The 26030-nt window shown below is 41.8% G+C and overlaps 2 protein-coding genes across 2 annotated transcripts in view; both read left to right on the plus strand.

The window, feature by feature from the left end:
- LOC124114682 (solute carrier family 28 member 3-like) overlaps positions 1-1728 on the plus strand; it is an 11873-nt gene extending 10145 nt beyond the window's left edge. Inside the window, exons 10-11 of the mRNA XM_048390946.1 lie at positions 15-195; positions 599-1728. Of these exons, the coding sequence (XP_048246903.1) occupies positions 15-195; positions 599-630 (213 nt within the window). The 3' untranslated portion in view covers positions 631-1728. The remainder of the gene's footprint in view (positions 1-14; positions 196-598) is intronic.
- A 3184-nt stretch (positions 1729-4912) lies between these two features.
- Positions 4913-26030, plus strand: LOC124114683 (G-protein coupled receptor 54-like). The gene is made up of 4 exons (XM_048386151.1): positions 4913-5245; positions 10097-10232; positions 16608-16840; positions 25608-26030. The coding sequence occupies exons 1-4, from the start codon at positions 4913-4915 to the stop codon at positions 26028-26030; spliced, it is 1125 nt and encodes a 374-aa protein (XP_048242108.1).

Raw genomic sequence — 26030 nt, forward strand, 5'->3', positions numbered from 1 at the left:
TTGTTTCTTCTCAGGAACGGACGGAAGTAATAGCTACCTACGCTCTCTGTGGGTTCTCCACCGTCACCGCTATAGGTGTCACACTGGGGACACTGATTCCCATTGCACCTGAACGGAAAGAGGATATTGTCAGACTCGTCATCCGGGCCCTTATTGCGGGAAACGCAGCCTCGTTCATGACAGGTTCCATTGCAGGTTTGTGAAAACAATTTGCATAAGAATATTCTTTATTTCAATGTTGAAATTAGACAAAGATACCAAACATAGAGACAAAGTTGCACCGTTATATATTATGGTTTTGAATGCAGGGAGTCAGGATCTGCTCGGAGAGCAGAAGGTTATGGTTCGATCCCAAGCCAAAAGACGTTAAAACAAGTGCATTTACATGGCAATGTACTAGCAATAATCTTGAGCGCGACGTTAAACCCCATTTCACTTGAAATGCAAGGGCGAGATAGTCTTGGCCACAACACAAATTTGCAAAGAATACAGTTGTTTCTATGTTGTTAATATCTAGTTGGTACTTTGATAATGTAACATGTAATTTCAATAATATGTTCCAACACGTTTTCAAATCTGACTGTTATTTCCGATCCAGGGTTGCTGTACAACGGGCAGATGTTGCAGTGACGTTTGTTACAATGACCAGACCTGCTTCCTGTAACTCAACCACTCACTCGCATTCTCTCTCATTCACAATACGCTCACACCCGGTTACGCGTTCTTGTATCGACTGATGGGATCGGGAGACTCGCTGACTTGGTTGATTGCATGTCATCGTATCCCAATTATGTAGATCGATGCTAATCACCGGATCTTCTGGTCCAGACACGATTATTTACAGACCGCCGTTATGTCGCTGAAACAGCAAACTCACACTGTCATTTAATTCTTGAAAGTCTGCATTGTTCTTATGCTGGAATATGGGTTATAAAGTTACGATATTTTGTCATGTCAATCGTGAAAAACTATAAAGAAAGGTTACATACATGGGAATTAGGAATCCTGATTGATGCATACACTGAAAAATCACTGAATTCACTGAAAACTATTTCACATCGGTCTTGGCAAAAGTAGTTAATAAACCTTTTAAAGAAAGGTTGATTCCAGGACAGTGTAGGATCTGCCCATTACACAAATCAGTTGATAAGAACATGACAGAAAACCAGATACACTGCATCAGGTGATGACCAGATTCATGAAATGATGCCTAATTAATTCTACAGGTACTCTTTCCGAACTATGTATTCACCCCAAACACTTACAAAAACTGTGTGAGTAGCGGGGGCGACTATTGGAGCACCACACGCTTACCCTTTTCGAGAACACCTGACATCATCTCTATATGATAGTGACACATTATATTGATTAACACATTATCATGATATTGTCGGAATCATACAATCGACTGAGCTTTCTTATAGTTATGTCATGAAAGGGTTTTGTCTCTTGTATCATGTTAGAAATGAAATGTTTATCCTACCAGAATGTCCGAACATTAGTCTCTGTAGATATCTGGGGTATGTGATACTGTTATACAAAAAACACACTTGAACCATTTGCCATAACCCCGGGATGAGATAAGTACAGTGTACAGATACCAAACACTGATATGTACAGGTGGCTATTTCACAAATGTAACCAGAATACGGACTTAGCCCCTTGATGTGTGATTCCGTGATATGTTGTTGTACCATGTACTTCTTTTAGATAAATGTTTAACTTATGGCCTATGGCTTGAAATATTGAATATAAAACTGTCTGCGTTGAGTGTTTTCGTTCCTCCTTATGTTTGGATGTAATACATATTCAATAATACTACCTATATAAGGTACTTTCAATTGGATTCTCACCCATCCTCGGTGTGAATGTTATGTTTATGTTCAGGAAATAAAGCACATTTTATGATGAACATGTCCTATAAAAAAAGGAAAATCAATGAGCCCATGACCTAGTTTTGCGATGTTCGAAGAAGTGACTTCTGCTGTTGTTTCTAAAAAATAGGTCAGGAAACGTAGGGGTTCTTTATGCTTTGTTTTGGACGCAGGATATATTCTCTACAACAAGTGCGATTAGTTTCAAATGCTGGCACAGTTTGCACTTTTGATTAGACAAGAAGAGTTAGCTCCCTTCTCTTGAACGTAGCCAGACTCGGCGTCATGATTGTATTGCGTATCATCGTACCCTGATGATGTGGGACGTGCCTTTGCATGTGTTTGTGACGGGTGCAACCATTGGTACAGAATACTCCCACCTTTAGCTAACACCTGGTATCATCACTATTTGATAGTGATTCATAAACAAATACTTATTATATGGTCGGAATCGTACAATGGACCTTGAGTAGAAATTTCTTATATTGATGGAGTTGGATTCTTGTCGCCTTTATTAATCGTAATACAAACCACTGGTTTCTTTGTCCAAGACGCGATAATTAACATACTGCCATGGAATAGCTTTCTATTGTTGGCTGCGGCCTTCAGTATGTAAACACCACACAAACAAACACGCAGTGTTGCTGTGAGCCTGTATAGTATGCATAAGTCTAGCCATAGGTGGGCGGTCGGGTAGCCTAGTGGTTAAAGCGTTCGCTCGTCACGCCGAAGACCGGGTTCGATTCGATGAAATTGCTGGAATATTGCTAAAAGCGGCGTTATACCATACTCACTCACTCTAGGGATAGGTAAAAGCAACACGTTAACTTAGAGCATGAGCATCAGTGAAATGTATGTCGGCATGTTTCTATTCATCTGCTAATTCATATCACTACCACCTTAATTTGTTTCATCAAGCATGTTATAAACGTGTTGTCCTGATTGCCCATGCAAGCAACAGGTTCATGACTATTGGAGGCAATTGTCATGACAACGCGCTGTTGAAGAAGCCTTTGTTTAAATTGTGAGGCCCTTCAAGTTAATGAAGCTGGCCAACATAGAGGCTGGCCTGGGCAACCGATCACAATAGATATAAACAGCACAGAGCGCAGGAGGTGCCAATGTGCCGTGAGGCCCTTGTATAACAGATCGCTTATAATACCTACATCCTGCTGTGACATCTACCTTGCCAGTAATACCGGCATCCTGCTGTGAGACACTACCTTGCCAGTAATACCAGCATCGGAAAACGGTATGAAGTTATGTTTCTTATGTTACCACATGAACTATATTTCAGATTGACAGTTAAGCTATGTTTGGAAGCGAGTGAGTGAGGTTGGGTTTAACGCCGCTTAGAAAGTGCTTCAGTTATGTCATAGCGTGTTGGCCTGACGCTGGAAGAAAGCCCGAGGTGACTCATGTCAAAGACAACTCCCTCTTTCTTGCAACCGACCGCCTCCGTGGTCTAGTGGTAGAGCGTCCGCCCGGAGGCGGAAGGTCCGGGGTTCGATCCCCGGCCGCGCCATACCGAAAGACGTAAAAGATGGTACTTATTGTTACCCTGTTTGGCGCTCGGCATTAAGGAGCTAAAACAAGGACTGGTCGGCTCGGAGTCAGTATACTGTGTCTGAGTGGGGTGTTCATGTTAAACTGCAGCATGGTATCTCAGAGAGCTAGCACTATAAATCGGCATCAGTCCGGACTAGTACAAGCAGCCACACAAACACACACACGTACATGCACGTCGCTATATAAGTGCAATAATCTTGGACGCGACGTTAAACCCACCTCACCTTGCTTGCCACTCATGAGTATGCAGTGCTTCGGGCACACCTTGAACTAATAATGATTTCGAAACTTGGTTTAGAACCACGATCATATGTTTCTGGCGCACCTGTAGGGGACACACCTGTAGGGGACGCACCTGTAGGGGACGCACCTGTAGGGGACGCACCTGTAGGGGACACACCTGTAGGGGACGCACCTGTAGGGGACGCACCTGTAGGGGACACACCTGTAGGGGGCGCACCTGTAGGGGACACACCTGTAGGGGACACACCTGTAGGGGACGCACCTGTAGGGGACGCACCTGTAGGGGACGCACCTGTAGGGGACACACCTGTAGGGGACACACCTGTAGGGGACGCACCTGTAAGGGACACACCTGTAGGGGACGCACCTGTAGGGGACACACCTGTAGGGGACGCACCTGTAAGGGACACACCTGTAGGGGACGCACCTGTAGGGGATCACCTGTAGGGGAAACATCTGTGCAAAGCGAATGTGACACCTCAGACGACTGGGCTATTCTGGACCCAAATTCTTCCCATTTTTCCCAATTCTGAAAAATACAGTGTATACTTACTCATCTGTATGTGTAACCTATAATTGTTACGATAACGTTCCATTGCATTTTGTCCACCGTTAAAAGTCGGTATTTGTAACCCTGTCTGGCTATCGGAATTAAGGGGATAAAACACTGGTCGGCTTGGAGTCAGTATACTGTGTCTAGGTGGGGTATCCATGTGACACACACACACGCACACACACACACACACGTGCATGCACGTTGCAGTGCAATAATCTTAAAAACGACGATAGACCTCGTTTCACCTTCACAACCACCTCTGTCAAACACAGGATCACTTTGAAGCGAAAATAGAATCCGAAGCTACGATCAACATATACTCACACAAATAATTAACTCCATTAATGACGTGGCGAATACCCACTGGTACTTGTGTTGCTTCCCTTGGACACGCCAGAAACCTATGATTGTGGGTTCGAATCCCGATTCTCTCTGATTATGTTTCTAGGTTTGTCAGCACCATACCCGTGCTCATGGGTTTCACCAAAGTGGTAAACATTTGAGACCTGCTTCACTTCGGGCTGTCCTCCCACATGAGGCTGGCACACCTTGATTTAACTGAAATACTCTGCAAAGCGTCGCTAAACCCAACTCACTCACTTACTTTCTTGTGTTTCTATATTTCAGTAACAGTATGGAGACGACTCCAGTGTCTTTGTTCCCAACCACGATGCCTTCGTACGACATCACCGCTAACGTGTCCGTCTCCGCGGTCAACGTGACCGTCACCGAAGACTCCTCTATGGTCACCGCCCTCCACGTCATGCTCATCACCGTCATCTGGGGTATCATCATCGCCGTCGGGTCCCTTGGCAACCTGATCGTCATATATGTCATGTGTTGCCATGGCGACAGATCGGCGACAAGTTATTTTGTTATCAACCTGGCGATTGCTGACTTCGCGTTTATGACGATCGTGGTTTCGCTGACCACCTCGATGTACGGATCTCTGGACTGGCTGTACGGGAACAATGTGTGCAAGCTGACACAATACATGATACACGTGAGTAGAACCTACACTTGAACCTCGTTAATACAAATCTCGTTAGTCACACAATACATGATACACGTGAGTAGAACCTACACTTGAACCTCGTTAATACATGATACACGTGAGTTGAACCTACACTTGAACCTCGTTAAGTCACACAATACATGATACACGTGAGTAGAACCTACACTTGAACCTCGTTAATACATGATACATGTGAGTAGAACCTACACTTGAACCTCGTTAATACATGATACACGTGAGTAGAACCTACACTTGAACCTCGTTAATACAAATCTCGTTAGTCACACAATACATGATACACGTGAGTAGAACCTACACTTGAACCTCGTTAATACAAATCTCGTTAGTCACACAATACATGATACATGTGAGTAGAACCTACACTCGAACCTCGTTAATACAAATCTCGTTAGTCACACAATACATGATACACGTGAGTAGAACCTACACTTGAACCTCGTTAATACATGATACACGTGAGTAGAACCTACACTTGAACCTCGTTAATACAAATCTAGTTAGTCACACAATACATGATACACGTGAGTAGAACCTACACTTGAACCTCGTTAATACAAATCTAGTTAGTCACACAATACATGATACACGTGAGTAGAACCTACACTTGAACCTCGTTAATACAAATCTAGTTAGTCACACAATACATGATACATGTGAGTAGAACCTACACTTGAACCTCGTTAATACAAATCTAGTTAGTCACACAATACATGATACATGTGAGTAGAACCTACACTTGAACCTCGTTAATACAAATCTAGTTAGTCACACAATACATGATACACGTGAGTAGAACCTACACTTGAACCTCGTTAATACAAATCTCGTTAGTCACACAATACATGATACACGTGAGTAGAACCTACACTTGAACCTCGTTAATACAAATCTCGTTAGTCACACAATACATGATACACGTGAGTAGAACCTACACTTGAACCTCGTTAATACAAATCTCGTTAGTCACACAATACATGATACACGTGAGTAGAACCTACACTTGAACCTCGTTAATACAAATCTCGTTAGTCACACAATACATGATACATGTGAGTAGGACCTACACTTGAACCTCGTTAATACAAATCTCGATAGTCACACAATACATGATACATGTGAGTAGAACCTACACTTGAACCTCGTTAATACAAATCTCGTTAGTCACACAATACATGATACATGTGAGTAGAACCTACACTTGAACCTCGTTAATACAAATCTCGTTAGTCACACAGTACATGATACACTTGCGTTGATGTTACACTTGAACCTCGTTAATACAAATCTCGTTAGTCACACAATACATGATACATGTGAGTAGAACCTACACTTGAACCTCGTTAATACAAATCTCGTTAGTCACACAATACATGATACATGTGAGGAGAACCTACACTTGAACCTCGTTAATAAAAATCTCGTTAGTCACACAATATATGATACATGTGAGTAGAACCTGCACTCGAACCTCGTTAATACAAATTTCGTTAGTCACACAATACATGATACATGTGAGTAGAACCTGCACTCGAACCTCGTTTATACAAATCTCGTTAGTCACACAATACATGATACACGTGAGTAGAACCTACACTTGAACCTCGTTTATACAAATCTCGTTAGTCACACAATACATGATACACGTGAGCAGAACCTACACCTGAACCTCGTTAATAAAAATCTCATTAGACACAATACATGATACATGCATGTGTGAGTAGAACCTACACTTGAACCTCGTTAATACAAATCTCGTTAGTCACACAAAACATGATACACGTGAGTAGAACCTACACTTGAACCTCGTTTATACAAATCTCGTTAGTCACACAATACATGATACACGTGAGCAGAACCTACACCTGAATCTCGTTAATAAAAATTTCATTAGACACAATACATGATACATGCATGTGTGAGTAGAACCTACACTTGAACCTCGTTAATACATATTTTGTCAGTGAAACAATACATGATACACGTGAGTAGAACCTACACTTGAACCTCGTTTATACAAATCTCGTTAGTCACACAATACATGATACACGTGAGTAGAACCTACACTTGAACCTCGTTTATACAAATCTCGTTAGTCACACAATACATGATACACGTGAGCAGAACCTACACCTGAACCTCGTTAATAAAAATCTCATTAGACACAATACATGATACATGCATGTGTGAGTAGAACCTACACTTGAACCTCGTTACTACAAATCTCGTTAGTCACACAAAACATGATACACGTGAGTAGAACCTACACTTGAACCTCGTTTATACAAATCTCGTTAGTCACACAATACATGATACACGTGAGCAGAACCTCCACCTGAACCTCGTTAATAAAAATCTCATTAGACACAATACATGATACATGCATGTGTGAGTAGAACCTACACTTGAACCTCGTTAATACAAATCTCGTTAGTCACACAATACATGATACACGTAAGTAGAGCCTACACTTGAACCTCGTTAATGCGAATCTCGTTAGTCACACAATACATGATACACGTGTTTTGAGCCTACACTTGAACCTCGTTAATACAAATCTAGTTAGTCACACAATACATGATACACGTGCATTGAGGTTACACTTGAACCTCGTTAATACGAATCCTGTTAGTCACACACTACATAGGAGCAGGTTAGTTGAGCCTAAACTTGAACATCGTTAATATAAATCTCGTCAGTCACACAATACATGATACATGTGTTTTGAGCCTACACTTGAACCTCGTTCTTACAAATCTCGTTAGTCACACAATACATGATACACGTGAGCAGAACCTACACCTGAACCTCGTTAATAAAAATCTCATTAGACACAATACATGATACATGCATGTGTGAGTAGAACCTACACTTGAACCTCGTTAATACAAATCTCGTGAGTCACACAAAACATGATACACGTGAGTAGAACCTACACTTGAACCTCGTTTATACAAATCTCGTTAGTCACACAATACATGATACACGTGAGCAGAACCTACACCTGAATCTCGTTAATAAAAATTTCATTAGACACAATACATGATACATGCATGTGTGAGTAGAACCTACACTTGAACCTCGTTAATACATATTTTGTCAGTGAAACAATACATGATACACGTGAGTAGAACCTACACTTGAACCTCGTTTATACAAATCTCGTTAGTCACACAATACATGATACACGTGAGTAGAACCTACACTTGAACCTCGTTTATACAAATCTCGTTAGTCACACAATACATGATACACGTGAGCAGAACCTACACCTGAATCTCGTTAATAAAAATTTCATTAGACACAATACATGATACATGCATGTGTGAGTAGAACCTACACTTGAACCTCGTTAATACATATTTTGTCAGTGAAACAATACATGATACACGTGAGTAGAACCTACACTTGAACCTCGTTTATACAAATCTCGTTAGTCACACAATACATGATACACGTGAGTAGAACCTACACTTGAACCTCGTTTATACAAATCTCGTTAGTCACACAATACATGATACACGTGAGCAGAACCTACACCTGAACCTCGTTAATAAAAATCTCATTAGACACAATACATGATACATGCATGTGTGAGTAGAACCTACACTTGAACCTCGTTACTACAAATCTCGTTAGTCACACAAAACATGATACACGTGAGTAGAACCTACACTTGAACCTCGTTTATACAAATCTCGTTAGTCACACAATACATGATACACGTGAGCAGAACCTCCACCTGAACCTCGTTAATAAAAATCTCATTAGACACAATACATGATACATGCATGTGTGAGTAGAACCTACACTTGAACCTCGTTAATACAAATCTCGTTAGTCACACAATACATGATACACGTAAGTAGAGCCTACACTTGAACCTCGTTAATGCGAATCTCGTTAGTCACACAATACATGATACACGTGTTTTGAGCCTACACTTGAACCTCGTTAATACAAATCTAGTTAGTCACACAATACATGATACACGTGCATTGAGGTTACACTTGAACCTCGTTAATACGAATCCTGTTAGTCACACACTACATAGGAGCAGGTTAGTTGAGCCTAAACTTGAACATCGTTAATATAAATCTCGTCAGTCACACAATACATGATACATGTGTTTTGAGCCTACACTTGAACCTCGTTCTTACAAATCTCGTTAGTCACACAATACATGATACACGTGCGTTGATGTTACACTTGAACCTCGTTAATACAAATCCAAATGATACACTAGAACTTCTTTAATAGAAATCCCGTAGTCACACAATACATGATACACGTGCGTTGATGTTACACTTGAACCTCGTTAATACAAATCCAAATGATACACTAGAACTTCTTTAATACAAATTCCGTAGTCACAAATACATGATACACGTGAGTTGAGCCTACACTTGGACTCTCGTTAGTTACCAGATATACCGTTAGTAAAGCAATACATGTTATACGTGAGTTCAGTTCCTCATTGAATTTGAAAATTGGATTTGACAAACACATTACAAACTTTATCGAAACGCTACGTGGCTAAAAACAGTCCTGCAAACTTGAGTCCAAAAACACAGCTCTGATGCCGGTATGAAATATCACCACTTCTTGTTTGGTGCATTTTAGCCACCATCAATAGTTTAATAGTATGATAAAGAAGGACATCTTTGAAGCAGACTGAAAGTGTTTCGGTTCAAAGTGTCAAGTGTTATTTCTTTGAGTGAAATGTCAATTTAATATTTTCAGATAAAAATAGTATTTCATCACTAAATACATGCAACCGTTACACTGTCCCTCTAACACTGTCCTTGACATGACCTCCAGGTTAACCTACTAGCCACGTGTCTGACACTGACCGCGATGACCGTAGACCGTTACTTCGCCATTGTCCATCCTATCCGATCCATCCGGTCAAGGACGCCGCAAGTGCCCATCTTCATCAACATTGGAATCTGGTTAGGTAGGTAGCATATAAACACATATTTTGGGTGAAGAAATATTAAGACTGCGTTGTGTGTTGCCAAACGAACATGTATGTATGTCGTGAACGTTCTCCTTTCTCATAAGCAGCAGAATCTCTTCATTTGCACACAGCAGAAGTAATTCAAACTTAACATTTCGTTTCTAGTTTCTACAAAATCAGTAAATAGGCCATCGGGTCACGGGATTCACTGCTCCATTTACAGGCCGCAGTCGCATGATAGGAGTTCTGCTGTGCGGTTTGGGGCAATTTTTTCATACAAATTTTGTGAGTGGTCGGTTCTTCCGGTAGAGCGGGACATGCCTACCCTTTTCGCGAACAACTTGTATCATCACATATTTTCAGAGATTCATTCGTATAGGTTTCACAGCAATTTGGCCCTTGTCGCCCAATCTGTTTCGGAGACTGTTTTTTCTCTCTGGTTTTATATTTTTAAAAGTAACGTCGCATGTTTCTTGTAGCGACTCTCATATTATTAAAGTGATGTTCTAGACACAGAGGGGCGGTCGGGTAGCCTAGTGGTTAAAGCGTTCGCCCGTCACGCCGAAAACCCGCGTTCGATTCCCGACATGGGTACAATGTGTGAAGCCCATTTCTGGTGTCCCCCGCCGTGATATTGCTGGAATATTGCTAAAAGCGGCGTAAAATCATACTCACTTACTTCCTCGAGACACCGAGTACTGATCATAATATTTGCCGCTGTTGTAGCGGTGTCGAACCGGGAAGCATAATTTATTTAAGTTTCTGGAACGAAGAATGTCCGATCGGGATGCAGAATTCGTGCAAGGATGCTGTCAACAAGTCTTCAAATTCTTGACAAATTTCTAACATTGCATTGCAATGAAGCGTACAGAAAAAATTTCTTCATGAAATTAAGCATTAACGCAATGAATGGTTGCGCAGAAGTAAATCGGCAAAAATGTTTAATGTCGTTCATAAGCGTAGGAATGGCATATTTTGACGTTAATACGTATTACACGAGAAGTGAAGTAAGGCAAACACTTACAGAATAGTTCTTAAGCGTAGGAACGACATATTTTGACGTTAATACGTATTTCACGGGACTGTATTCTTAAAGTTAGGTAAACACTTACAGAATAGTTCTGAAGCGTAGGAATGACATATTTTGACGTTAATACGTATTTCACGAGACTGTATTCTTGAAGTTAGGTAAACACTTACAGAATAGTTCTGAAGCGTAGGAACGACATATTTTGACGTTAATACGTATTTCACGAGACTGTATTCTTGAAGTTAGGTAAACACTTACAGAATAGTTCTGAAGCGTAGGAATGGCATATTTTGACGTTAATACGTATTACACGAGACTGTATTCTTGAAGTAAGGTAAACACTTACAGAATAGTTCTGAAGCGTAGGAACGGCATATTTTGACGTTAATACGTATTTCACGAGACTGTATTCTTGAAGTAAGGTAAACACTTACAGAATAGTTCTGAAGCGTAAGAACGGCATATTTTGACGTTAATACGTATTTCACGAGACTGTATTCTTGAAGTAAGGTAAACACTTACAGAATAGTTCTGAAGCGTAGGAACGGCATATTTTGACGTTAATACGTATTTCACGAGACTGTATTCTTGAAGTAAGATAAACACTTACAGAATAGTTCTGAAGCGTAGGAATGGCATATTTTGACGTTAATACGTATTACACGAGACTGTATTCTTGAAGTATGGTAAACACTTACAGAATAATTCTGAAGCGTAGGAATGGCATATTTTGACGTTAATACGTATTACACGAGACTGTATTCTTGAAGTAAGGTAAACACTTACAGAATAGTTCTGAAGCGTAGGAATGGCATATTTTGACGTTAATACGTATTACACGAGACTGTATTCTTGAAGTAAGGTAAACACTTACAGAATAGTTCTGAAGCGTAGGAACGGCATATTTTGACGTTAATACGTATTTCACGAGACTGTATTCTTGAAGTAAGGTAAACACTTACAGAACAGTTCTTAAGCGTAAGAACGACATATTTTGACGTTAATACGTATTACACGAGACGTGAAGTAAGGCAATTACTTACAGAACAGTTCGTCCATCTTCTGGGGTCAACCATGATAATTAAGACGCTTTAATCTTGAAAAGTCAGAGTGTTTGACTGCATGCCTGTGATCAAATATCCTCGCTACGACCCATCCTAGCGGAGAAAATGAAAAAATTCGACCCAAACTATCGATTCGATCTTTGTCTAGACTGACAGTGACAGCAATGGACATTCTACAGCAATCTATAAAGTAACTTCAGTACCTATTGACACACCTTTATAATCACTTCTCAGGGATCGGCCAACTGATCAATGATGACTGGCACCAAATCGCCACAGGTTCATAGACAACTTCTGAAATCTCCCCCGTCACCATTCGTCGAGTCGGCCATTTTGACGTCTTGTACTTGAAGTAAATGTATTACGACACTCTCACTGACTGAGATGATCTCTTCACAGACATCTAATGACGATATTATTTAAATCGATGTGTTGTAACCAAACTACAAAAGATGTTACTGTGGACCAATTTGAGCACACATACGCCCAAGTCATTGTAGTTTTGAAGAACTATTTTTCTGCGATACGGTGGGATGTGGCTGTAAAGAATTATAAACAACCAACTTAATTAACACAATTCCTCAGAGTTAGGCTCAGAACCTTGAGCCACCCCTCGGAGATGTTTTTTTTTTGTTTGCTGTTTAACGCCGCACACAGCAATATTCTAGGTATATGATGGGGTCTGTAAATAATCGAGTCTGGACCAGACAATCGAACCGCGATACGATGACATACATCAACGAAGTCAGCGAGCCTGACCACCCGATCCCGTTAGTCGCCTCTTACGACAAGCATAATCGCTTTTTACGGCAAGCATGGGTTGCTGAAGACCTATTTTACCTCAGATCTTTACGGGTCGCATCTCCAGTGCTGACTGTTGGGTAGTGACCGTGTTGTACAAGAACCCCTCCAGCAGTACAATTGTCGAGCGATTAGAGAACGTTTCCGATAGAAGAATACCACGTGATAGTTTTAGGAAATATATCTAGACGTATTGATACATAAACTAATGGACAATAAACAATCGACAAAAAATCAGTTTCTCCTGAAATGTTACATGTCTTATTTGTAGACGCATACGGACTTATGAAGCGTGGATGTGGATGACTCATTCGCCTCTATAATGTTTCTATGGTTGTCAGCACCATGTCTTTGCTCGTGTATGGAATACTGTAAGGGACATTCTCGCGATCTCGACCTTTGGAAACGAGCTAAATATGCCCAAAACACGAGAATGCGAGATCGCGAGAATGTCCCTTGCAGGATTCCATTCTCGTGGGCTTCACCAAAGCGGTTCACGTACGCGTCTAAGAACATCAAAACTTCTGGCTTTGTTTCTGAGAAGCTGACACGCCGTCAATAACTGACATTCTGTTCAATGGGCGTTATACCAAACCATGCTGCTTGAAACGTTACGAACGACTCACACCACTGAATCGGCCGTAAAATACCAATTTCTTGTACCAAGTAGACAATAATGCCACAATGGTATAATTTGTTTGTTTTTTTAACGCCGCACTCAGCAATAGTCCAGCTATGTGACGGGTGTCTGTAAATAATTGAGTCTGGATCAGACAATCCAGTGATTGACATCATGAGCATCCCACCACCCAATTGGGATACGATGACATACATCAACCAAGTCAGCGAGCCTGACCACCCGATCCCGTTAATCGCCTCTTACGACAAGCACAGTCGCCTTTAACGGCAAGCATGGGTTGCTGAAGACCTATTCTACCCTGGATCTTCACGGGTCGCAATGGTATACAAAGTGATGGCATAAAGAGAGACACTAGTTATGTACGAGGAGCGAGGGACAAGCAAGTGTTCTTATAATATCCAGGGATTCGTGGGCCTGCAACTCCAGACACTAAACTAATAAGCGTTTAGCACTATCAGATCATATATTCCCCAAAGTATATTTCTTATTATTTTTATCATATTTCTTTGAAACAAAAATGTGACATCTCATCTAATTCAATGTGACGTCCAAACTGATTGAACGTAAAAAAAATTTATTGTTACAGACTTAAACGTATCTATCAGATTACCCACCGAAAATCGCCTGAAGTTGTCAGATATAATGGGTCCCCAAGGTTTGACTTATCGTGTAGTTCTTCACCAGCAGTGTGTCAACTTTCAATAATCTTAATCAATCTTCGGAAAAAAGGGCGGGGGTTAGGACTTTATCTGTAATAAATTCACCATCTCGTGTAAACTACACTCAGGGGTTTATTTACATGTAGTGAAAGACATTATTACGAACAACTTCCGCGTTGTTTTGTATCCCCGCTCAGACAGTTCTTGGTGTTCTCTAGTCCTTAAGGGGCCCTGCTGGCAGCGTATTCCATCGCCATGTCTATTTCTATGCGTGTATTTTACGCGTTTCAAAATACTTCGTGAATGTCTTTATGATAAAGATAGGTGACGATGTGAACTAGGTCGTAGCGGGGCGTTCAACATTGATGCGGTGTGTGTGTGTGTGTGTGTGTGTGTGTGTGTGTGTGGCTACGTCTACTGGTTCCTAATTTTGGTGCTTTTATAGTGCTATTCCACTGAGATACCATGCCAAAGTTAGACATGGATACCCAACCCTGGCTCTGAGACAATAAATCACTCGAGTGAGTGAGTGAGTGAGTGAGTGAATGAGTCTCATTACACTGGCTCTGAGACAACCAATCACTCGAGTGAGTGAGTGAGTGGGTGAGTGAGTGAGTGAGTCTCATTACACTTGCTCTGAGACAACCAATCACTCGAGTGAGTGAGTGAGTGGGTGAGTGAGTGAATAAGTCTCATTACACTTGCTCTGAGACAACCAATCACTCGAGTGAGTGAGTGAGTGGGTGAGTGAGTGAGTGAGTCTCATTACACTTGCTCTGAGACAACCAATCACTCGAGTGAGTGAGTGAGTGGGTGAGTGAGTGAATAAGTCTCATTACACTTGCTCTGAGACAACCAATCACTCGAGTGAGTGAGTGAGTGGGTGAGTGAGTGAGTGAGTCTCATTACACTTGCTCTGAGACAACCAATCACTCGAGTGAGTGAGTGAGTGGGTGAGTGAGTGAATAAGTCTCATTACACTGGCTCTGAGACAACCAATTCAATCACCCGAGTGAGTGAGTGAGTGAGTGGGTGAGTGAGTGAATGAGTCTCATTACACTGGCTCTGAGACAACCAATCACTCGTGTGAGTGAGTGAGTGAGTGAGTCTCATTACACTGGCTCTGAGACAACCAATCACTCGAGTGAGTGAGTGGGTGTGTGAGTGAATGAGTCTCATTACACTGGCTCTGAGACAACCAATCACTCGAGTGAGTGAGTGGGTGTGTGAGTGAATGAGTCTCATTACACTGGCTCTGAGACAACCAATCACTCGAGTGAGTGAGTGAGTGAGTGAGTCTCATTACACTGGCTCTGAGACAACCAATCACTCGAGTGAGTGGGTGAGTGGGTGAGTGAGTGGGCATGTGAGTGAGTGAGTGAGTGGGCATGTAGGTGAGTGGGCATGTTGGTGAGTGAGTGAGTGAGTGGGCATGTTGGTGAGTGAGTGGGTGAGTGAGTGGGCAGGTGAGTGGGTGAGTGAGTGGGTGAGTGAGTGGGCATGTGAGTGAGTGAGTGAGTGAGTGGGCGAGCGAGTGAGTGAGTGAGTGAGTGAGTCTCAGCACAATCATGGAGAGTGAAAGGAACGTAAGTAACAGTGATGGGCAAACATTGGGCTTCCAGCAGCGGTTACCTCCTACCCTCATCCGTTATCCAGAATGTCACGCCTGGAGCCACGAATCTACCCGTTATATAAGTGTGCCAGTAAAAGGACATCCCGCTTCGTGTTTTGGACAACAAGATGGCGGTTCCCATGAAACAGCTAACGAGGAATTGTTTTTGAGAATTCCTTATCGTTTCAAACTGTATGTGATAATTTGTAGCCAATCGGAGAGCGCGATGTAAATCTGTCAGCTCCAGCGGACATTTGCCTTACGGGTAGACACGTCTTCACGCCGAAGGCCGAATTCTGGTGTCCCCAGCCGTGATATAACTGGAGTATTGCTAAAAGCTGAGTAAATATATACTCACTCACTTCATGAGATGCACGTTCTACTATTTCATTGACAATTGACTGCGTTTTGTTTTGATGAACTTCTGTCTGTGCAAAGTGTATGCCATTTCCTGTACTAGGTCAATGCGTGGCGTATTAAGCACTGCATGCCTGCATCTAATATATAAAAAAACATCCCCTCATCCTTGTTTTTGTCCTATAATAGAACCATGTTGTTATTTCCAGCATCGTTTTCGCTCAGCACTCCCTACATCCTCTACTACCGCGTCGTCACCGACTACTACCGCGGCCCCCGCGTCTACTGCAAGGCGGAATGGCCCGACCCCCGCTGGCAGAGGGGTGTGACCGTGGCGGTTGTCATGGCAACCTACGTCCTCCCCCTCACCGTCATCATCCTCTGCTACACCCTCATTCTCAAACACCTCTGGAAGAACAAGGTCACCAGTCGGCGAGACAACGTGAGTGTACACGCCTTCCCCTTCATCCATATTTATTGTTGAATCATTCTGGTGTCAGTTCTTGTTATTGAGGCTGGGACAAATAGCGCAGTGGTATGATACGCTGATATTCGCTGTGCAGAGTTGCATCCCTTAGGCATGCCGGTTGTCTCGTCATAGGTTCGAATCCCATATTAGCCAATAAAATAATGGAGACCGGAAAACTGCCATATTTGTCTTCGTTGGTTTCAACAATGGGGTAAATTTGGTTTCGTCACGTTGTGAAATATTGCTCCGAGCGGATTTAAACACAATTTTGCTTTCTGAGTGTATCGACAGTGCGTGCTATGTTATAGTTTTTACTCTTGTGACAGATGGATGACGTCATCAACATAAAATCTCTCATTGAATCACCAGATGTATGTTAGAATGATATTTTAGGATTGAAGCACAGACCACTTAAAACGAACACGGTTATAATACTAACTGTTATAACGAACATGGTTAGAAAACTAACAGTTATAACGAACACGGTTATAACACTAACAGTTATAACGAACTTTCAAAAGACCTGTCTGCTTTACAAAAGGATATTGTCATATTACATTCACGCGTGTAACGAATTCTATACAAGGCGGTGACGGCTACAGTGAACCCATGTAAACACATTTCGACAAACTGTTCCTTATAACTATGTTTTAAACCACGTGAGTATCTAGTCTGACTGTCGATCCTTCTCAGTGTGTCATGTCTTAGGCACAGGTGAAGGCGCGGGTGAAGGCGCGGGTGAAGGCACAGTTGAACATTATAGGAAAAGGAGAACCTTAATTCGAAATTAATTTGTTCAAAAGTTTTTGTGCCCATAATAATTTTTTGCCGAAAATCCAATATGGCCGCCAGCGGATACTATAGGACACTCTTTTGCCTTGGGAACATTAAATTAATTTAGTAGACACTATGAGCATTATAAATGCTTGAACTGGCACTCGTTTTCTACTCGACTATCTGCACACACTGTTAAGACATCTGCTAACGAGACGGGTATTTCCAAATGGGTAAGAGGAAGACATATAACACCACTCGATATCTTTTCAGAGTAGGAGGCATAAACAAATTATTGCCTAACATACACTGACGGGCAAAAGGAAGTACACACCTATATCTGATGGAGGCTAAAATGAAACAAACAAGAAATGGTTATTGGAAATTGTGATGAATTAGATACGTGTATCACAGTGGGGTTTAGGACCTGAAGTTTACAGAAATTCGGCGACCGTTTTCAACGTTGGAAATTCTTTGGTGGAATCCAATTTTCAAGTGTATGCTTTCTTTTGCCCGTCATTTCACATTGAGCCGAGACATCAGGTAATACTTATAATAATAATAAGACGAAAATGAAGAACTCTTATCATGCGATAACCTCCACGGGACAAACCATGCTCAAAGCGCTGACAACACACATAGATATGTAAACAAGATGGCGCTGACAACACACATACATATGTAAACAAGATGGCGCTGACAACACACATAGATATGTAAACAAGATGGCGCTGACAACACACATAGATATGTAAACAAGATGGCGCTGACAACACACATAGATATGTAAACAAGATGGCGCTGACAACACACATAGATATGTAAACAAGATGGCGCTGACAACACACATACATATGTAAACAAGATGGCGCTGACAACACTCATAGATATGTAAACAAGATGGCGCTGACAACACACATAGATATGTAAACAAGATGGCGCTGACAACACACATAGATATGTAAACAAGATGGCGCTGACAACACACATAGATATGTAAACAAGAGTTAAGTAGCTGAGTTATCAAACACAAATCTTGACTTGAAAATATCAAGTGATGGGGATGTTCTGAGGGCAATTGGAAAGCATCCATTTCTTTGCAGCAGTTGCTTGAAAAGTTTGGGCACAATGGATTTAAGTTTCCATGTGGCCAGCTGAAGTTTGTCACCAGACCGCAAGTTCCTAGATGGCTTGTACACAGGGTAATGTCCTTGAGATAAGATGGAGCTGTTCCATACATACTAACCCCGCCCCAACTCACATTGGTAGGGCATCAGCTAAGAGACGGATAAATTCAAATAGGTTTGAGGGAGACCTACTTATATGCCAACATGATAGCATCACTAGGTATTTCGGTGTGGCGACCGCAGCACGTATACCCCAATGCTCTGCAAACTAAATTTTAGTTGGCTTCTGGCGTTCATATGTGCAAGTAGTAAATGGATATCTCTCTCTAAGTTACAAAATAGTGAATTAGAATAGTACCTAAATAGAATAGAAATAGTTGATAGTGTTACCCATTTACATGGTTGACATACGCTAATCAAACGGTAACTTCACTTTAAGTTTCAAATCCATTTAATTTTATTTTATTACATTGTTCATTACATTACAAAGGGATTTCACGTTTAGTTCATAACAAGGAGATTTCACGTTTAGTTGATTACAAGGGGATTTCACGTTTAGTTGATTACAAGGGGATTTCACGTTTAGTTGATTACAAGGGGATTTCACGTTTAGTTGATTACAAGGGGATTTCACGTTTAGTTGACTACAAGGGGATTTCACGTTCAGTTGATTACAAGGGGATTTCACGTTTAGTTGATAACAAGGGGATTTCACGCTTAGTTGATTGCAAGGTAAGTTCATGTTTAGTTAATCTGAGTTTAGTCTTCCACCGGGGACCAGGGTTACTGGCACAAATGTTAAAAAACGTCATTACTCCCATTTCGAACATTGAAATGCAAGAAGTATATTGTGGCTCGCTTTTTAGCTAAGACGTAACATACGATGTGAGGATAGAAGTGACTTTCTTGATGGGAGTTTCTTGTAAATTCTGTCAAGTGTTACAAAAACTAGAAAAAATACGTGTTGGATTTAGGTCACGTTGGGATTGAGCGCTGGAATTGTATCAGTATTGTAACGCTACGGTAGAAATCGATATGCCTCTTTAACTGTCCTCATCGTGATTAGCAGAATAGGAGCCTTGCATTACTCCCAATTCCTTTTCCAACCAGCTGCTACCGTGTGATGTTTATCGGTGTTTAGTTAATGCTTCTTTAGGGACCAGTCATTAAAACAGGGGGCGGGGAGGGGTCAGAGGTAATAAGGGAAAGGTCATCAAATAAAAAAACAACATGACAGTCTCTGGTGGAGGACAAATATGATGCCCATATTTGGTGATGTCTTCAAAACTACGACGAGTATCAGTGGAAGGTCATAATTATCAGTACAAAAACCTCTGACCACCCCTACTCCCCAAACTCACCCCTAACCACCACCCTGTAATACATGACCGGTCCCTAGTAGTTAATTCACATCCCTTTCTTGTCACGCTCGGTTCGTAAGACGAGCAAGAACTTCTTTTCCTATGTATATGTGAGTGAGTGAGTTGGTTTAACGCCGCTTTTAACAGTATTCCAGTTATATCACGGCGTGTCAGCTTAATGTGGGAGGAAAGCCTGAAGTGATGCAGGTCTCAGACGTTTACCACTTCGGTGAAACCCACGAGCACGGGTATGGTGCTGACAAACCATCGGGACGAACCGGGATTTAAACCCACAATCATAGGTTTCTGGCGTGCCCAAGGGACGCAACTCTTCACAGCGAATCGCGGCGCCTTAGACGACTGGACCATCCGTGCCCCCACTAAACCCTAAATTAAATAAATTAATATCAAACACCCCCCCCCTCCCCATGTATATGTGTTCAAACAGGTGGGGATATTGATTTATAACTCTCCACAGATCCTTCTGACAGTTACAGTTATGTTTGCTCGGCAAGCTATGTTTCAATTATGTGTGATTTTGATGGACATTAGAGACGCTAAGTGGCATAATCACCCCTATTGTTGTTAATGCAACTACATTGAAACACGTGTCGCTGGTCATAGATTGGACATATACAATGTACATGGAATGGCGGGTTCTCCTTGAGCGATCGAAGAGCCGTAGTATTCACATATAGATCATGGTATTAACAGAAGTATCCAGCTGACAATGGAACTTTTATACAGGACTATTCGACCATACATTCACTAAGTTGAATGCACATAATCAGCATCGATTCTGTAAACAGATGATGGCATATGCAGACGGATTCTGCTTTGACCAATATCTTGTCATTTCTGTCATATTTTCTCAGACATGAGCCAGTAGTATACCAAATAATTTAATCCCGGAAATCTGACATCATATGTTACAGTTTTCAGTACGTTCATGCACACAGGGGGGTTCCTGTTTAAAGGTTTCCAACAACCTGTGCTTGGGACCGCCTCCGTGGTCTAGTGGTAGAGCGTCCGCCCGGAGAGCGGAAGGTCCGGGGTTCGATCCCGGGCCGCGTCATACAAAAAGACGTTAAAAGATGGTACTTGTTGTTACATTAAGGGGCTAAAACAAGGACTGGTCGGCTCGGAGTCAGAATACTGTGTCTGAGTGGGGTATTCATGTTAAACTGCGGCATGGTATCTCAGTGAGCTAGCACTATAAATCGGCATCAGTCCGGACTAGTACAAGCAGCCACACACACACACACCCACACACTGAAACAACACTTCAATAATATTTGTTCTCATTATAAACCTATCCTCCGCGCGATGGGGTATATTTTTGTTACTTTTGTTACAACCCATGATTGTCGTACGAGGGCTCGGCGACTTCGTTGATTTACATCTCAACGATCTCATGATATCAATCATTGGTTTGTCTGGTCTAGGCTCGATTATTTCCAGGCCGACCATCAACGCAACTCATTGAATTACTTGGCTTGTCGTAAGAGATGACTAACGGGATCGGGTGGTCAGATTCGCTGACTTGGTTGATGCATGTCATCGATCCCAATTGCGTGGATCGATGCTCATGATGTCAATCACTGGATTGTCTGGTCCAGACTCGATTATGTACAGACCGCCGTCATATAGCTGGAACATTGCTGAGTGCGACGTAAAACAACAAACAAACAAACCTTGCAAGTGAGCGCTTGACTTTGCATGTGTTTGTACCCGTGCCAGCAGTGGAGCAGGATACGCTGACATTTTCGCGGATACCTGGAATCAACACTAATTGGTGGTGCTTCATGAACACATTCTTCTGAAATAGTCTGAATTGGAAAATGGACATTGCTTTTAGAAGAGAGTTCTTATGCTTAAGTAAACTAAGGTTTGCTCAGGTGTATTAAGTTCTTTCTTACACAAAGAAGTGGGGGCGGAGTGGGCCAGCGGTCAAAAGCGCCAGGCTGGCATGCGCCAGATGCTGAGGTCGTATCCCCGCTAGTGACTGGGTTGTTATTCAGCCTTGGGACCAACAATGTTTCCAGGTCTTTACAGTGCTGTCACTACCCCTAGTGTACAGTACATACACCCTGTGCACTTAAACGAACCCACTCGTCCGATGCTAGATGACCAGATGGTGGAAACATGAATACGTTCATCCACCCGAAACACACCCGAAACACGTGTGGTGTCACCCTGGGCAAGTGACTTAGTTCAAATGTGCTTCTGTTCACCCAGCAGGGAATGGGTACCCGATATGTGAGGTGGATGTAAAACCTTCTAGCGCCTCTGAGCAGCTTGGGTTGTATACTCCCCAGGGAGTTGAGAATGATAACTGGAATGCAAACGGATCCACTGGTCGGGGAACAATTATAACCGCATTTGAGCAGATACCTGGATATCTGCGGTATATAAATGTGTAAGAAAGGAAAGAAAAGAATGCACGCGTTATACGCGGCATCACTAAAACAAGACATGTGTCACCATTACACCGCATTGACGTGTGACGATGAACGTTTCTATCACAGACCGTACGTTTTAGTGTGTTTTCTGGTAGTGGTACTTTCGGGTTTATATGGAATCCGCATTTATGGCTCCGGTGAGTTTAAATTCGTTTTATGAGGCAACTGGGGGACAGTTAATCTATATTGTTTTAGCAAACAAAGGTTGAGGCACTGTCACAAGAAGTGGTTTGTAAGCATTGTGCAAACCTGAAACTCACTCACGAAGTCAACGAAATCTTCAATGTTGTTTGCTGTGTGAATATATTGTTTTGATGACGTTTAGAGGAGTACCCGAACGAATTGAGTTATGATAAAATAAAATAACATAAAAAATGAGAAGAAAAAAAGTGAATACCATTCAGACTATGTTTTATTGTGTAATATTGAGAGAGCGTGATACATACGTGTGACATGTGTATTATTTCCCGAACACCAGGGGTTCTGGATATCAGAATGTCTATCCCCAGGACTAAATGGAATCAATGGATTGAATGATCAGGCTCGGTGACCTGGTTGGTTTCACGTCATCGTTTCCCAATTTTGTTCATCAATGCCCATGATGTCAATCACTGGATTGTCTGTGGCAGACTAAAATATTTGAAGACTGCCGTCGAGTAGCTGACATATTGTTGAATGCGGCGTGAACCAAAAAATCACATAAGAATTCCTGAACAAAGAATAAATAATAGAAATCATCGCGTTTTATCCATCATGCACTGATATTAACATATCATTTTCATGGAATGGAAAAGCATACAACTAAACAAAATGTTAAAGATTTATAACACACTTGAGTACTGAATTCGAACACAGCTGATCCCGGTAGGACTACCGTGTCCTATATAAGCTGGGTAAAGCAGAACTTAGTCCAAAGTGTCTGGTCAATACAAGAAGCTGATACAGCAACTGCAGCCAGAACCAGACACAGAGTACTCCCTTTGTGGCAGCATCCCTGTAATCGCGGAATGCTACATTAAACGCCCATTAGTAAAAGAACCATCTAAATAGCTTTTTATACCCCCAGGATCAATGGAAGCTCTTGTCAATATCAATTATGGTATCACACTTCCTCAATGGAGGAAGTAGTAATGTTGTTTGACAAATACGTACTTCCACGCAATTGCATCGAGGGTTAACTAGTATTGTTAGACAGGATTGCACGTTCGATTTCAATTGCAGTGTTTCACTGAAATAGAACATAAATCAAACAGTGGTTAGCGTGTGGGTTCCCCCCAACTGTCGTGGATGGGGTACAGGATCTGGTATCGTCACGGAAGCAACTCTTTAGGAAGAGAGGAACATATATTATAATAAGTCGTTTGAAGCGAGATTTATTCAGATACAAACAGATCAATTTGTTTTTCATCTTACGGTAAAGAGATGGCTTCGGGACAGGGTACTGCAACAAGATGAAAGGTTGGTGCTTATTTTCCTGACTCAGCCGAAAACACTTCCGTCAGGTTTCCGGGGGACATCTCCTTTGAGAGCTTGCTAGACGCTGCTTCCATATCCCGAATAACTGACATATCATGAAATCGTTTTGACAAAAACAAATTGGTTTCAAAACATTGGCATTTTCGAAACTTGTTATTATTAGAAAAATACATGACATATCAGTGTTTTTCTCTTTTTTCGGACAATAAGGGTCTTGGCACCAATACTCTGTTGGGGTGTATATGTTACAGGAAACAAGCATAATCAGTGATTAAGTCTAATAACTAGAAATTTCAGTCATTATGTCTAATAATTGATTCACTCGGTGGTTATGTCTTATCACTGAAATCTTCAGCAATTAGACATAATCACTGAAATAAACCAAGGGATTTTATACTTGTTTACTGAAAGCATATCCCTGCCTTTTTATAATAACTTGTGAGAATGCATCATAATCCTGTCCTAAGCCAATCTCCTGTAAACAAACAGAATCAGCAGCACAACTTAACAGCATCGTGCAGAACAGAAAAAGAGCCAGAGAAGCACAAGAATAACAAGCCCAGCGCATGGTGAAACGCAGGAAACGTGTTTTGGGGCCTGTAAGTGTTGGAGACAATGTAACTGTTCCTATCCCCCATGTCGACAGAGGAAGAGGTGATCCACATAACATAATTGGTGTAGTTTTTGAGTGTAGTTACAATGACATGTTCACAATTGCAGTCAAGGGTGCTGTGCTAAATGGGAAATATTCCCGTAACCAGTTTGATGTATGTGTCACCAAACTGTATAATGCTGACGATTTCAATACCGATCGGACACTCTCTTTGCCTCAAGCGGTTCAACTTGACTCAGTCTGTGGTGGTCAAGACTATACACATTTAAGATCTGGTTTAGATCATGTTGGTCTTCCGAAAAATGAATAAAGTTTGGCATAATGCATAAGTAACAATATCTTACAGTTGCCCGTGAAGATCAGGGTTAGAATTGATCTTGATCTTCAGCAACCCGAGCTTGTGCAACGAACGGGATCGGGTAGACAGTTTCGCTGACTTGGTTGATGCATGTGATGGTATCCCAATTGAGTAGATCGATGCCCATGGTGTTAATCATTGGATTGTCTGGTCCAAACTCGATTTTATATACAGATCGCGGTCATATAGCTGGAATATTGCTGGATGTGACATTAAACAACAAACAAACATAACTTAAAGGACGGTGTGGACCGAACAACATATGATTCCTTGGTCATTATCTTGAAATACAAAACAGGGACTATTTGGCAATGCAGAGAGACATACATGTGACTGCTTCGAGACAGCTAGACTAACATTTAGTCTCTGAAATCTTATTACACAATATCCTTCTTGACTCTAAAAATTAAAACAAAATTCCCTATGCTGATTTCAGAGCTAGCTTGAGCTGGCTAAACTTGCTTTTGTATGCATTTTTAGATTATTATTATCATAAAATAAATATATTCCACAGTCATGGTGCAGGATTTCGAGACAGCGGGAGTTCCTTTTTATTCTTTTCCTTGCAGGATCCTCATCCAGTGGTCAGCGAGGGGACGGCAGGAAACACCACGCATGACAGACGTCGTCGTAAGGTCGCCAAGATGGTGGCCATCGTCGTCATTCTGTTTGCTTCACTCTGGTTTCCGATCCACGCCTTCAGTCTTGCCTACCACTTTCACCCCCACTTCCCCAAGACTCAGGTTCTCTACAACATCAAGATCATTGCACACACTCTGTCCTTCTTCAACTCCTGCGTGAACCCCTTCGTCTATGCCTTCATGGGCGACGGATTTCGCCGTGCGTTCCGGAAGTCCTTCCCATCATGCATCAGGCGCAACCGGATTATACCCTGGGTAGCGAGCGAAGCTGGACACTCGGCCATGAACGATACCCGTATGACGGAAACCTTCAGAAGCCGATCAAATACCCAAAAGAGCACCAAAGCCTAA

The sequence above is a fragment of the Haliotis rufescens genome, unplaced genomic scaffold (genome assembly GCF_023055435.1).
Source record: "Haliotis rufescens isolate VD_foot unplaced genomic scaffold, xgHalRufe1.0.p SCAF_10, whole genome shotgun sequence".
Taxonomy (NCBI): domain Eukaryota; kingdom Metazoa; phylum Mollusca; class Gastropoda; order Lepetellida; family Haliotidae; genus Haliotis; species Haliotis rufescens.

Coding starts and splice junctions, on each gene's coding strand:
- LOC124114683 (XM_048386151.1), top strand. CDS start 4,913: ATGCCTTCGTACGACATCACCGCTAACGTGTCCGTCTCCGCGGTCAAC. Junction 10,233..16,607: donor CAACATTGGAATCTGGTTAG/GTAGGTAGCATA, acceptor TGTTATTTCCAG/CATCGTTTTCGCTCAGCACT. Junction 16,841..25,607: donor TCACCAGTCGGCGAGACAAC/GTGAGTGTACAC, acceptor TTTTCCTTGCAG/GATCCTCATCCAGTGGTCAG.